The following is a 15,859-nucleotide window of genomic DNA, read 5'->3' on the forward strand; positions in this document are numbered from 1 at the left end:
CACACACACACACACACACACACACACACACACACACACACACACCCCATAATAATTAATTGCCCCCAAGGAATGCAAGCAAATGTTTTCCAAGATGATAGCATTTGAGCTGGTAGTGGAATTGCATGTGCATACACTCACTCTTGTGCACACCTGGGCTTACAAATAATTAGCCAGGAGCTGCGTTAGCAAAACTTTCAGCTCCTCTGACACCTCCTGTGAAGAGGCAGTATTATGAACAAGCAGGGAGGGGAGACCAAATTAGATTCTTGGCCCTGGGCCTGCTTTATTATTATTTGATTTTTTCCAATTAGTGTGTCCATTACTAAAGATTTCCTCTAAGGTCTCAGGGCTAGAGATGGACCTCTCTTTATTGGGCCAGTGAACAAAGAAGAACAGCAAAACAAGAAGTCAAAGTGGGATGCCAAAGGGCGGTGGGTAAAGTAACAATTTCTTTTCTGCTCCCCTGTTAGGAAGAAATGGATTTTCAAACAGAGTACACCACTATCTGTTATCCTAAGGGAATAAAAGAAGCTCAGCTGTTCGTTTGCATTTCCCTAATAGCTTGCTATTACACTTTCCATTAATGAAGCAGAGCTCTAATTGGGGCCTGTATGTGTGCAAACTGTTTTTGCATGGAGACTCCACTAGCCGTTTGTTCAGCGAACTAACTTTGAGTTACAATCCCACTGTCTGTGCCTCACAGAGCCCCTCAGTGCCACTGGCTGTCATAGTCTGTCACTCAGGTAATGAAAGGTAACTGGAGAGGCAGAGTCTCCTGGAATTTACATAATCACATCAGCCTGTTAATCTTCACGATCTGGGCAGAAAACACTGTGGGTATCCTGGGCTTAAGGCTAGAAGTAGATTTGACTAGGATCCCTGGACATAATGGATGTATGTATTTGGTTTCAAGTCTAAGGAAACCTTGGTTTAAGTGATTTCCAGAAATCTGTGAGACACCAGAAGTCTGGTTTTTGATCTGGCAAGTTCCTTTTGCACTTGACCTTTTGTGCAATTGGCCACACAAATTGTTCCTGATACTTTTAAATGTAGAGGGGCTTGGGAAGGTTCCTGAAATTAACAACAGAGTTCTTGCCACATAGAGATTTTTTGGGAAAAGTTAGCAGTCTGTGTAAGCCTTTAATGCCTCAAGATGTGAAGGAGAATGAAAAGTTAAGGTAAGCCCTTCCTCAAATACATTTAGTCATTAGGAATAGTTCAGTATGCTAATTACGTATGATAATAATCATTACATGGAATATGTGTTATAGAAGTACCTTAATATATTGCCAGCATTATCTTTGAATTCTTTGCCAGATTCTCGTACATAGTAAGTATTTAATAACTGTTCATTGAAAAAAGTAAAGACTGTCTCTTGAATTTTAACAATGTTTGCAATGTCTATACCTTCATTTTTGAAAGCCTTTCTTAAACCGAACCTATTGCTGTTGAGTCAATTCCGACTCCTTGTAATACCACGTGTTACAGGGTGGAACTACTTCTTAGGGTTTTCATGAGTTGAAATAGACTTGATGGCAGTGGGTTTTGGTTTGGTATAGGGTTTTGAAGGCTGTGACCTTTCAGAAGCAGATCACCAGGACTTCCTTCTGTGGCTCCACTGGGTGGGTTTGAAACTCCAACCTTTAGGTTAGTAGTCGAGTGCAAACCATTTGTACCACCCAGGGACCTCTGCTTAAATAGACCCTCAAAATATGCTAATGTGAAAGTTAATTCAGATTGATCCCACTTCCTACTCTCCACTGAAACCTTTGAGGACTGGTCAGGGAGCTTTTATCTAGGTGAACTTTCTTTCTTTCTTTTTAGCCCTCTTTTCTGCATGGGGAGATCTTTCTGCAATTCACTGATCTGGACAACCTGGGCTTCTTTAAACACTACTGGAGAAATGGGGGCTGGCAGACAGATGTAGGTTGGAAGCATATATTTCTTTTAGAATTCTGAAAATGCATTTATATTTTAGATTATTAAAAAATTGGGCCAACAATATATGGTTGTAAGGGAATCAAATGACAGAAAGACGTATAGGTAAAACAACAGCAATTCCCTTCCTCATATCCTCAGTCCTGTGTCCCTGAGGGTATGTTGTGTGGTTGGTATGTGTCCTTTTTAACCATTTTCAGTTCACTTACATATGCACAGGCGATGTTTTTGGGAACTCTCATCTGGGCTGCTGATTCCTCTCACCTATGAAGAGTGGATGTTTCCCCAGCTGCCTTGGCCATTAACAGCCCAAATGAAGGGCAAGTCATGGAGTCCCAAGTTGAAATGAATCGCAGTCCAGAGGTCGACCCAGAAAGACGTTCATTATTTTAGAATTGCATCCATGTCAGAAGCATATCTTTTGGTGACCCTGACTTTGCCTTAACACTTGTAAAACATGCACTTTTCCTCTGGATTTGAAGGTGCTTTAGAAACCTGGTTGGTGATGGGTTGGAAGCACGCCTGTGGGCTGACCACTCTCTGCTTATTTTGTGGGTTGTTTGTCTCTCCTGATGTGTCTGAGCCTTGGCCTGGGATTCGTAATGACCCTTATCTTCCTTACCTGAGCCAAGCCAGTTGGGACGAAGCTGCATAACTGTGTTAGCTTCCCTGTGGTTGACTCCGAGCTTAGATCAGTAGTTGCCTCTATCCTGATACCTTGTGAGGGTGGACCCTCCCCATCACCCCAGGTCTGCTTTGCCCATGAAGTCTCCTCTACTCACTCCCCTCACAGCTCCCCATGCTCCACCATATCTTCCTCTTGGGACTGTTGGGAGGAATAAATGAGACAGTTGATGTAAGAACTCAAAACATGTTAGCTATTATCATTAGTAGTAATAGTAGTAGTATCAGCAGCAGCATAGTAAGTGCTCAGTAAATATTAGCTGCAGTTATCATTATTACATATTTGTCCTTTTAAATTTCAACAGCACATCTTCTGTACCATCTGAGTGCCCAATAGCACTTAAAACTCCTAAATGTACAGTAGTTACTCCATAGAGACTGACTGCTCTTTCTGTAGTTCTCTAATAGGCACTGTTGGAAAATTGGACTCTGGATAGCAGCTGGTGTCTAGGAGCTTCTTCATCTGGAAAAGGAAGGAGACTCGCAAGCCCATGTATACCAGGATGTAGAATATCTCACGTGGGAGCCTGTCTCTTTCATCAAGGCAGCTTTTGTAAATGACACAGGCCATTATGCTCTTCCTGTGTAATTTTATGACTTAGTATAATGACTCAAATAACCCTAACAACAGAGGAATTATAGCATCATTTTACATGACAGATTATTTCAATGGTTAACATGTTTTTCATTTCAATTAACATTCATTATTTTGTCTCTGGTTCAAAATAGCCACCATGTCAGCTCTCTGAGTATCTTCCATCCCTGCTTTAGAAGCAGTTAGTTTTGATTTTGCAAACAAATTCAATCCTGGTTTTGAATGGGCAGTTTGATATTAACATGACAATAAAATGCATGTAATCTTGGCTGCGCAAAAACAAAGCTGATAATACTGAGAAAAGAAAAAGAAAAAGATCATCCTTGGGTGGGTTTTCTATTCCTCTGACCTGACAAGTTTATCTAAAAAACCCAGTGAGAGAGCAAAAATAGAACAGAAAAGAAGGTCCTGTGCCTGGGGCTCATTACATGGGCCTCAGTTTTTCCATCTGAAAAATGGGGATAGTTATAGTATCTGTCCTCAGAGGGTCCTTGGGTGTGAGGAATCAGGGATATGAGGCATTTAGGGCATTTAGTTTGGCATATAGTAAGCACACAAAACAAGTGGAGTGCTGATGCTATTATGTATTATCTGGAATTGCTTTATTTCTCCATCGGTTATTCATATGCAAAGTTAAATAGCTGCTTCTAAAGTTATGCAAACATGGTAGAAAATACAGTGTACTGAGTCAAATGAATGCAACTTCTTTGAAAACTGACAGAAAAATATTAACACTTCAACTAGTTATATTTTTAGCAGCCTCGCCCCATCCCATTATTAAAGTATTTTACACATAGATTATTTGAATTTCATATGGTGAGATTGATGTCATGTCATGAAATTTACATCTGCACATGTATTTCTTGCTTTAAAATGTACTCTGGAAGTCTCTGTCCTGCCACCTCCTTGCTACAGACCCTGACCGCAATCTCACTCTGCCCATGGTCAGATGAAATGCTGGGTCACACTGACGTCATCAAAGACTCCCTTGGTGTTAACTGTGGCAAAGCCTCGGGGGATGGACTTCCTTGGTTGGTGAGGATAGAGATTTCTGAGTGGGGAGCAGGCAGGGTCCCTGGCACTGGGGATGATCACTCTCATCAGGGTAGTGTTTCCATGCAGGAATTCCTTCCCAACATTTCTTGGGAAATTTGGATACTTTTCCAATTCCTGAATCCTGAAAAAAACCAATCAAGAAATAAGAAAAGTGGGATAAAGTATTATAATTCTCCTGTGAGAATTAAAGCTTAGTGATCAATGTAGAGATATCACTGGTTCAAAGGAATTCACTGATGTCAAGTGGACGGCAAGCCTAGGAAATAGTGACATGTGGAGTGGAAGGTTAAGGCTGACACTTTCAGGAGCCGGGACAGGAGTACATAGGAGAGAAGAGCTTACAGTCTAGTCAGTCTTGCTCATACCTGCTGCCATGTTATAAGAATGTGTTCATAGTCCTGTCAGCTTTCTAATGGTGAGTTGTTTTTGCAAATAAAATGAATATTAATAAATTTATTTGCATAGTATACGCTGTAGAATTTCTATGAGTGGTGTTCCAAAGAATAGCTTTGAAGCAAAATAAGTCTTTAAATTAGCACTATCAACACGTGATTCTGTGTAGTGCTGTTAACTTGCTGCTGTTGTTGTTAGCTGCTGTTGAGTTGGTCCCCAACAGACCAAAATGCTGCCAGGTCCTGTGAAATCCCCATGATCAGTTGTAGACCAGATCCTTGTTAGGAGATTCAGATGTTACACATACGAATACTACCCAACTGGGTTTGCTGAGTCTCTAATGTTTATATTTTCACTCGAGGCTACATTTCTTTGTAAACACTGCTAATCTTAATGTTTCTTATTTATTTTAACAAACACATACACACACACAAATAAAGCACTGTGAATAAATAGCACATAATAAAGAAGAAAATATTATTTTAGGAATTCCTGGAAATTTCAACCTCTCATTCCTGAATCCTGAAGATTAATATCTGTTGGCAATTTGAGACTGCTACATCAGAGATGCTCACCTAGCTTTGGAAAGAGTCTGATTTCTAGAATGTGCAGATCCTTCAGCCCTCTGATACACAGGAGGGCCTCCTCCACCCACCTCTCAGTATTCTGTAGAATTTGTTGCTAATTGTTGTTTTTTTTGCATCTGAATTAGGTTTTCTGCAAACAAGAGCCTGTTAAATTCTTGCTGCTTTAAACAATAGGAAATTTTTAGCCCTCTAGTTGTGATAATAATTTCCAGAAATAAAAGGGGGAAATTCTGAATGTCCAAGTTAATAAATCCACTTATTTCACGAGCAAACCCATGTGTTGAGGGTCAACCATATTTCCAAGTACCAGGAACACAAAAATGATTAAGACCCGGTTACCAGTGTTGAGAAGTACACAGAGTAAAGGGTGAGATAGACATACAAAGAACTGCTTTACACTGTAGTGAATGTCATAGTTGGTTCTGCAGAGGGTATAATGCTAGAACATTGTCATGGTTATCTCTACTTGGAATGGGGGTCAAAGGGCCAGGAAAGACTTAATGGAAGGCAATTGGTTTGCAGCTTGAACAAGAAGTAGAAATTTGCCATGCAGATGGAAAGCATTTGTCAAGTCCTATAGATTTGAATTTGCATGGCATGTATAAGAAACATGTAAGTGGCTGATATGGTAGGCTGGCAACAGAGTTAACAGGTCTGAGTGTTGGGGGAAGTGGTGGGGGAAGGAAAGGGAGGCATCCAGGACGGGCTCCCAAGCTTTTAGCCTGGGTGTACTCCATGTCCTGTTGGAATAATAATTGCCTCTGAATGTTTGATCTAGCTGAATAAAGTTGCTTACTTGGAGATTAGTCAAGGAGCCTGACCAGAAGCAATCACAGGGTCATTGTGGGTGGGAGTACAGCCTGACTGCCTGCGGAAGAGTCTCAGGAGTCTTGCGCTGGGCCTTGAAGAAGCTTAGAATTTCACTAGACAGAGAAGAGTGGAGGTGGAGGGGAGAAATGTGGGTAGCAATGGTGTGTGTCAGGTCAAGGAAAAACCCACATGATGGTTTAGAGGCATGAAGGTCCTTGTTGGATTCTGGGAAACAACTGAGGGTGGTGGGAGGGAAAATATGTGATGGTGATAGTAGTCACTGTGTGCGTGCGTGCGTGCATGTGTGTGTGTATGTGCTGGGGAGGGGAGCAGAGCCGACCGTGAACTTGTGAAGGTGGGCTGGGTCAGTTTAACACCAAAACCAGGTGTTTCCACTATACCCAGGAAGTGAGGCGAAGGCGGAGCTTTTAAGAAGGGAAGTTGCATGACCAAATTGGTAGTTAAGAATCATGACTCTGTTTCAAAAACATAAATGCTGGGAATTTGGGTAGGCTTTTTAAAAAAAAGGTTGAGAATAAGCAGTTGAACAAAAAGAGAAGGAGTAACGCCAATTGTCTTAGTTATCTACTGCTGCTGTAAGAGAAATACCACAAGTGGATGGCTTTAACAAACAGAAATTTATTGTCTGACAGTCTAGGAGGCTACAAGTCCAAATTCGGGCATCAGGCCCAGGGGAAGGTTTTCTCTCTCTGTTGGCTCTGGGGGGAAGGTCCCTGTCATCAATCTTCCCCTGGTCTGGGATCTTCTCAGCACAAGGACCCCATGTCCAAAGGATGCACTCCACTCTGGTGCTTCTTTCTTGGTGGTATGAAGCAGTCTCCATCTCTCTGCTTGCTTCTCTTTCCTTTTATCGCTCGTAAGATAAAAAGTGATGCAGGCCACACCCCAGAGAAACTCCCCTTACTTCAGATCAGGACTGTGACCTGAGTAAGGGTGTTGCATCCTACCCTAATCCTGTTTAACATATCCTAATCTTGCCTCATTGACCACAGGCAGAGGTTAGGATTTACAACACATAGGAAAATTTTCGTTAGAACACAAAATGGAGGACAACCACGCAATACTGGAAATCATGGCCTAGGCAAGTTGACATACATTTTGGGGGCAACACAATTCAATCCATAACACCAATGATCTGCTGATTGTCTGCATGCTCTGCATTGCAGGGTGTTTGCAGGTTGGGATTTTCTGTGTGACACTGTCTGGTAGGAGGTGTGGAGGCTCCTCAGCAACAGCCAAGCAGGGGTGAGGTTAGGGCTCAGCAGCTGATGGGAGGACCTGCCTCCAAGACTAAATTGTTTGTATCACCCCAGTTGATGAATGTCCGTGACATTGGGCATAGCAGTCCCATCAAGACACCTTCATCGAATTTCACTCTTCATTGACTCAAGAATTGAAATATCTTGAGTTAGAGAACTTAGTTCCTAGTGCCGTACTGGGTTGGTTATTTTTTATGATTTGCACTGAATTTTGGAAATTGAAACACACATACAATAGCCAGGGAAACTATGCCTCAGTGGGCTCACGTGTAGGATTTTCTAGGGTATATCTTCATAATAACTTGGCCTCTGGAGAGATTATAGGTTTTCGTATGAGCTCCACTAGGGTCCTAGTGAGGTAAGGAACACCTAGATTTGCCCCCATCTAACAGGTATGCTTATTATTAGAATCAGGAAAAATCAGAATGGCTTGGCCTTTGCACCTGGATCCCCCAAGGCATAGCCCATGACCACCTGACACTGAGTATGCTGAGCCTACCCCTCTGCAAGGGAGATCCAGGGACATTGTTTCAAAGGAGTTTAATTTATAAAACTGAGCCCTGATAATGAAAATACAGATACCAAATAGGGAATTAAAATAGTCCCAATGCAGTGTAGTGATTTTCAAGACAAATTTAATTAGACAAACACATATCAAGTAACTTTGACATAATTCTGTATGACGTTAGGCAAGTCACTTTCCATCTGTGTCTCCAATTCCTCATTTGTAAAATAAAGTTGTTGGACCAGATTAATTTTAAGATGTTTTCTGGTTCTGGTGTTCTATGATTTTGTGGGTATCTGCTGAGTCACCACTGCAGTGGTTAGCACAAAGGGGCCCACCCTCTATTCAAAAGGGACTTACTAAACATTCTTGAGGCATCAGGTGCTCCAGTGGCACCTGCCAGCTCACCTCTCTACCTTCCCTTAGTAAATGTAATTTAATGATGAAGTTTAGGTCCAGAGACAGGGGTGACTTGTCATTAACTGGTGATTGATGGCTGGTTCAATCTCTCCCAAAGCCATTGACTGAGTGTTCATTCCTCCCTCCTCTGCCTTTTGGCTAAACTTCCCTCAGGCTTCTTTCCTCTGGGGCATCATTGCATGTGGATATGTCTGCTCCAGCAAAGCTGCCCACTCTTTGGACTTTACAGCCCCTTTCTGGAAACTTATAATAAGAATTGCTTCAGCCATGAGCATGCACACTGGGGACTGACCCAGGAGAGGGCCTGCCAGACGCTGAAACTTCTGTTTGCATTTGCTGATTCATTATCGGTGTCAGACAATCTGCTCTGTGAATGGTGATAAATGCACAGTGTTTGGCTGAAGGAATCATGTACTCTAAGATTAACCCCGTGCTGACAGCCTACTCATCTGCTTCATGGAGTCACACCACCCACCATCCCTTTGTCAGTAATCTAGAATAAACCTTGAAAGATTAAAGTATGTTTGGCAAAGGATGATAGGAGACTTCGTGTCCATGCAATTTAAAAATGCAAATGAGAGATTTTTTTTTTTTTTTTTCCAGAAATAGAGGGAAGGACAAGGTGAGTAGCTGTTGTGGAAGCAGGGAGGCCTTGGAGAGAGGACCCCCCGCCCCGCCCCCCGACAGACATGTAGTTGCCCTGAAAGAATGTTCAGGTTGGTCTTTCAGGTGGACTGAGATGGATCAAAGGAGAGATCCACCCCTGGGCCCTCTCTGCATGAATGTCATTGCGGGCCTAGCTGTCTACCATCAGCGTGACTTTGGACAAGGCTCTTCCCTGGCTTGGGGCTCAGTTTCCGCCCACTACTAAAATGAGCAAGTTGGACTAGATGATGTCAAAAAGAACCTTATAGGACTTCTCTGGTTCTTTGGTAGGAGTAGGCTCATTCCTGTGGCCCATCCAGCCTAGAATCCCTAATGGCCCCAAGGCTTGTGTTGTGGGTACATAGTGATCCTTTTTTGAAATCACTCTCAAAGGAACAAGTAGTTCCCAAACACACCCTTTTCCTCTAACTGCCTCCCACAAATTGCAGAAAACAAATTCTTACTCTGGCCAAATGAGTGTTTCTAGGGAATTAAATGCCATTCCAAACCTAGGGCCTTAGGATTAAGCCACATTTCTATGGCAATGATAATTTCATTCCCTATACTCCATCTACTGGGGCAGGTAATAATTATAACAACAGCTACCATTTTTACTGCTTCTTATTTTCTAGGACTTTATATACATCAACTCATTTAATCCTCATAACATCTGTTTGAAGTAAATGCTATTTTCCTTCATCTTATGGGAGGAAGCTGACACTTATAGAAGTTTAATATCCTGTCCAATGTCATACAGAGAGGAAGTGGCAGAGCTAAGGTTTGAATTTGTTTTTCTGACTCCAAACCCAAATATTAACCACTAGGCAGTACTGCTAGTGCAGAACATCTCAAGGGCACAATAATTGCCTGATTGATTAGCAGTCCAGAGATGCTTGTCTTCCACACAGAACTTGGTCCCATGGCCCTGAGAGTCACTCCATGTGTTTGCTGGGAAAGCAGCTTCGGCTCAGAGAGAAAGGGTGACAGTAACTGCAGGCCTTTGTTTCAGTGGTTTATGATACTCTGATGGGGTTCCTTCAGTGGACACAAGCCATCCTAATAGCACCATTTATCATTATGACAAAGGTTAGAATACAGGGAAACTCAAGCTGGAATGAAAGAGTAGAATTCTGATTATTTTAACAGTTGAAAGTGACATCATCTCAGAGCCTCTATTGAATGGCAAATTGGAAGCTGGTCTGAAATTGCTTTAAAATGTATCCAGAGATGGTTTTCTACAGTAGTGATAAAGTCGTTTGGTTATGTTTGGAGATGCATTTCTGTCTAAACTGCTCTCTGAGTTGTCTGTGTGTCAGCCGTGCAGAAGGCTGCCCATCAGAGCTTCCTTAGGCCTGGAAGAGTTCAGGGCTCTGGGGTGCTGTTCTCTGGTATATGCCACACCTGTACCAGGTACTAAAGTTGATTAAGCCACACTCTCTGATTATTTTAATGTATTGTGAACGTCTTTCCATGTCGATAAGTAATATTTTACAGCAATTTTAATGCCTACATTGTTTTCCTTGGTCCTTCTGGTGGATTGAACCTGGGGTTTTGGAACAAAATTTCCCTGCTCCCATTAACGAGTTTGAACAAATGGAAGTGTTGGCTAAGAGCTCTTAGGAGTCCGCTGCCTGTTTGACCAGCCCTTTCAGATATTTATTGGAGTCCCTGGGTGCTGCAGACAGTTAATATGCTTGGCTGCTAAATGAGAGTTTGGAGGTTCCAGTCCACCCAGAAACACCTCAGAAGAAAGGCCTGGCAACCTACTTCCAAAAAAGCATTGTCGAAAACCCTATGGAGAACAGTTCTACTCTGATGCATGTGGAATTGCCATGAGTTGGGGTTGACTCAATGGCAGCTCGTTCTCATTTATTTGGTCTTTTATCTCGGGAACCTAGAGGAAAGACCTGTGGGAACTGGGGCTTTAACTAACTTATCTCCTTTTTTTCTCACCCTTAGGCAAAAGAAGGGAAATGTGGCCCACAAACACTGGGTTGGAGCTTCTAATCTGGTCAAGTGCAAGCCCTGTCCTGTGGCCCAGCTGACCATGGTCTGCGGCTCTGATGGCCACACATATACATCCAAGGTTGGTCTACTTTGTTGTCTCATATGTTGTCAAAAATACTTTGTCTACTTGTTCTTAAAACTGGGTCCTGTGAAGTTTGCAGGGCTCCAGGCCTTGCTCTTGAGAAACTGCCATGTGAGCAGACTCAGAAATGACATCTGACCAAAGAGACAAGCAAAATACAAATGTTACATCCTATGCAACTGGATTGCTCAGGAGTTAGGGGGAAGGGTGATTCTGAGAGTGGTGAAGAGCTTCTTGGAGACAGTGAGGTAACAAGCTATTAAAAAGATGAAATACAGTTGATTCTCATTGTTTGTAGTAGTTATATTCTACAAAGTCTCGTGAACACTGAATTAACAAATATGGGACCAGCCTGGTTCAGCTTCAGCTGGGAACGTGCACACCACTCTGGGCATGAGTATACCTGTGAATGACCACAAAACACCGTGAATATTGATTTGGGGGTTGCAAATAAATTTTAGCAAGTCAGTGGAAATTCTCGAATAATGAGGATCCGCTCATGGGGAGTAAAGAAGGGAGCCAGGCCCAGGGTCCTGCTTTATAGACAGCACAGTGAAAGAAGTATAATGTAAGCAGACATTTAATCTGCATTTATTGTGTATGTAGAATGTATTCTGTACTGCGCCAGCCCCTGGAGCCACAGGGATGATGGTTCTCTTTTTTCTTAGGGGATCCCAAACGTGGTGACAAGTCATTTTAATTCAAACAAATGAAAAGAAAATGGTTTAATAGAAAAAGGGACTAAGAGTAAAGTGGGTATATTTATTCTTAGTGGAGGGATCAGGAAAATCTTCACAAAGGCGGGGCCAAGATGGTGGAGTAGTCAGACGCTTTCGGTGGACCCCCTTACAACAAAGACCCAAACAAACAAGTGATTCAATTATATATGGAAATCTGGGAGCTCTGAACATCAAACGCAGAGTTGAAGAACCGGACTGGGTGGCAGGGGGAGGGAGAGACAGTTCGTAAGCAGCGAGGAGACACCAGACCTGACCCGGCAAGAGCGTGAACCCTTTAGGCCTGAGCAGCTCAGAGGTGAGTGGTGAGGCAGGCAAGTGGCAGTGCTCAGGAGGTGCATTTTCTGCACCGGCAGAGACCCAGCACCAGAGAGTCTACACAGCCACCCAGAACCAGTGAGAAGCAACTCTCATTGGCAAAAGATAAGTTCTTACATACGGCTTACCGGGCAGATCACAAATACCCCCCTTAGGGAAAAACCTCTCTCCCATTTACCTCCCCACTTCCTGCTCTGCACTGGGTCCCAGACGAGCTTCAGCAATTGCGGAGTCCCCTGGGCCAGAGGTAGGATCCATCACATGCCCGGAGCCATTCTCCCTGCTCTGGAGAGTGAACAAATTAACAAATGGGAAAAAATAAACTGCCGTCTCCCCTAAGCCAGAAACCCAGGGTTGGCACAGCTCCTTTGCCTAGGCACAGGCAAGAGGGATCCATGGATTTTTAATGTCATTCCCGCTGAATAGACTTGTGTGGGCCCATCTCAACAGCATAGGCCCTCATTATCACAGTACAACAGGGTGTATACCGGAACTCTAACTTCAACTGTTTCAGCTGCAAAGTGGCAGGTTCTTGACATTTGACACTGCTCTGCCCATTAAGCAGGGTCTTCACCTACCCACATCAGGGGCATGAGGACTGGTGGCTCCACCCACGCCACCTACGATAGGGGCCCATGAAAAAGAAGTGCCCCCTAGTCCTTACAGCCAACAGCATTAGGTGCTCATAGTCCAGCTGCAAAACCCACCTGCCTACATGCTCTAAGGAACAAGGGCACGCCTTCTCCCAGACACTAGGGGGCGGTCATCAGCCCCCTGCCTTGCTCAGGGTGTGTCCCCCTGCTGCAGCCAGATGCCTTTGCCTACACCAATCACCCATGCCTGTCAGGACTGTAAGTGAGAGCGTACACCACACACTTGGTGGCTATCTACCTGGGCACCTGAGCTGAATCCATACAGGAGAAGTGGGCAGACTCCTGAGCTCACATACCTAGTAACAGATCTAACTACCTTATGACCAGACATTAGAGCTTCAAAAGTGCCAATCATCAAACTAGCTCATACAAGCAGCGTATTTAGGCATATCAAAACAAAACAAGAAGCTAGGACATAGTAAGCAAACATAAAATAAATAAATATAATAACTTATTGATGGCTTGGAGACAACAGTCAATATCAAATCACATAAAGAGGCAATCCATGGTGGCTTCAGCAAGCTTCCAAAACAAAGAATCAAGAAATCTTCTGGAGGAAGAGAACTTCATGGAATTACTGGAGGTAGAATACAAAAGAGTAATATACAGAACTCTTCAAGAGATCAGGAAGGAAATTAACCAAAACCCAGGACACACAATAGAGGAAATTAAAAAGATTAGAGAAGAACATAATGACAAATTTAACAGGCTACAAGACTCCATAGAGAGACAGCAATCAGAAATCTGGAAGATTAACAATGAAATTTCAGAATTAGACAACTCAATAGAAAGTCATAGGAGCAGAATTGAGGCAATGGAAGTCAGAATTAGTGAGATTGAAGATAAAGCACTTGACACCAACTTAAGGTAAAATCAGATAAAAGGGTTAAAAAAAATGAAGAAACCCTAAGAATTATGTGGGACTGTATCAAGAGGAGTAACCTACGAGTGATTGGACTACTAGAAAAGGAGGGGATAACAGAAAATACAGAGTGAATTGTTGAAGATTTGTTGGCAGAAAACTTCCCTGATATCATGAAAGATGACAAGCTATCTGTCCAAGATGCTCATCGAACCCCACATAAGGCAGATCCCAAAACAAAGTCACCAAGACATATTATAATCAAACTTGCAGAAACCAAAGATCAAGAGAGAATTTTAGAGCAGCTAGGAATAAGCAAAAAGTCATCTACAAAGGAGAGTCAATAAGAATAAGCTCGGACTACTCAGCAGAAACCATGCAGGCAATAAGGCAATGGGATGACAGATATAAAGCCTTGAAGGAAAAAAACTGCCAGCCAAAAATTAAATATCCAGCAAAACTGTCTCTCAAATATGATGGCGAAATTAGGGCATTTCAAGATAAAGAGAAGTTTAGGGAAATTGCAAAAATGAAACCAAAATTGCAAGAAATACTAAAGGGAGTCCTCTGGTTAGAAAATCAGTAACATCAGATAACAACCGAAGACTAGAACAGAGGACAGAGCAACCAGATATCAACCCAGATAGGGAGGTCACAAAAGTAAATCAAAGCTAAAACACTGAAAATAGGGAAACAGATGTCAATATGTAAATGATGGCAACATTAAAACAAAAAAGAGGGACTTAAAAAATGTAGACATAGATTTTTTATATGGAGAGGGAGTCAAGGCAATATAAAGAAATAAAAGACTGGTATAAACTTAGAAAAATAGAGGTAGATATTAAGGTAACCAGAAAGGAAACTAACAATCCTACAAGTCTAAATAAATAACTAGAAAAAATGTAAAGACTCAGCAAACACAAAATCAACGACAATGAAAAAGATGAAAATACATAAAGAAAAATGACTCAGCACAGAAAATTAAGGGGAACAAAGAAACTGTGAACAACACACTAAAAAAGACATCAAAATGGCAGCACTAAACTCATACCTATCGATAATTAAATGCTGAATGTAAATGAACTAAAGGCACCAATAAAGAGACAGAGAGTGACAGGTTGCATTAAAACACACGATCCATCTATATGCTGCCTCAAAGAGACCCACCTTAGACTTAAAGACACAAACAAACTAAAACTCAAAGGATGGAAAAACATTTTTCAAGCAAACAACACTCAAAAAAGAGCAGGAGTGGCAATATTAATGTCTGACAAAATACTTTAAAGTAAAATCCACCACAAAGGATAAGGAAGGACACTATATAACGATTTAAGGGTCAATACACCAGGAGGACATAACTATAATAAATATTTATGCACTAAAAGACAGGATTCCAAAATACATAAAACAAACTCTGACAGCACTGAAAAGAGAGATAGATAGCTCCACAACAGTAGTAGGAGACTTCAACACACCACTTTCAGTGAAGGACAGAACATCCAGAAAGAAGCTCAACAAAGACACGGAAGAGCTAAATGCCACAGTCGACCAACTTGATCTTGTGGACATATACCGAGCACTGCACCCAGCAACAGCCAAGTATACTTTCTTTTCCAGCACACATGGAACATTCTCCAGAATAGACCACATATTAGGCCATAAAGCAAGCCTTAACAAAATCTAAAGCATTGAAATGTTACAAAGCAACTTCTCTGACCATAAAGCCGTAAAAGTAGAAATCAGCAACAGAAAAAGCAAAGAAAAATAATCAAACATATGGAAACTGAACAACACCTTTCTCAAAAACTACTGGGTTATAGAAGAAATTAAGGATGGATTAAAGAAATTCATAGACTCACAGGAGAATGAAAACACATCCCACCAGAACCTTTGGGACACAGCAAAAGCAGTGCTCAGAAGTCAGTTTATAGCAAAAATCAATACATCCAAAAAGAAGAAAGGGTTATAATCAAAACATTAACCCTACAAGTGGAACAAGTAGGAAGAGAGCAGCAAAAGAAGCCCTCAGGCCCCAGAAGAAAGGAAATAATAAGAATAGGGCAGAATTAAATGAAATAGAGAATAGAAAAACAAAAGAGTTAACAAGACCAAAAGCTGGTTCTTTGAAAAGATGAACAAAATTGATAAACCATTGGCCAAACTGACAAAAGCAAAACAGAAAAGGAAGAATATAATCTGTATAAGAAATGAGATGGGTGATATCACAACAGACCCAACTGAAATTAAAAGAATCATAACAGAATACTATGAAAAATTGTAGTCT

General features: G+C 41.9%; 1 protein-coding gene across 2 annotated transcripts in view; it reads left to right on the top strand.

Moving 5' to 3' along the window:
* The window catches only part of SPOCK1 (SPARC (osteonectin), cwcv and kazal like domains proteoglycan 1), a 727,447-nt gene that overhangs the window by 512,375 nt on the left and 199,213 nt on the right, over positions 1 to 15,859 (top strand). For both annotated transcript variants that reach the window (XM_012557936.1, XM_004384690.1), the window contains one exon: positions 10,876 to 11,002. In XM_012557936.1, coding sequence (XP_012413390.1) covers positions 10,876 to 11,002 — 127 coding nt within the window. The remainder of the gene's footprint in view (positions 1 to 10,875; positions 11,003 to 15,859) is intronic.

This window comes from Trichechus manatus, unplaced genomic scaffold, assembly GCF_000243295.1.
Source record: "Trichechus manatus latirostris isolate Lorelei unplaced genomic scaffold, TriManLat1.0 scaffold00127, whole genome shotgun sequence".
Taxonomy (NCBI): domain Eukaryota; kingdom Metazoa; phylum Chordata; class Mammalia; order Sirenia; family Trichechidae; genus Trichechus; species Trichechus manatus.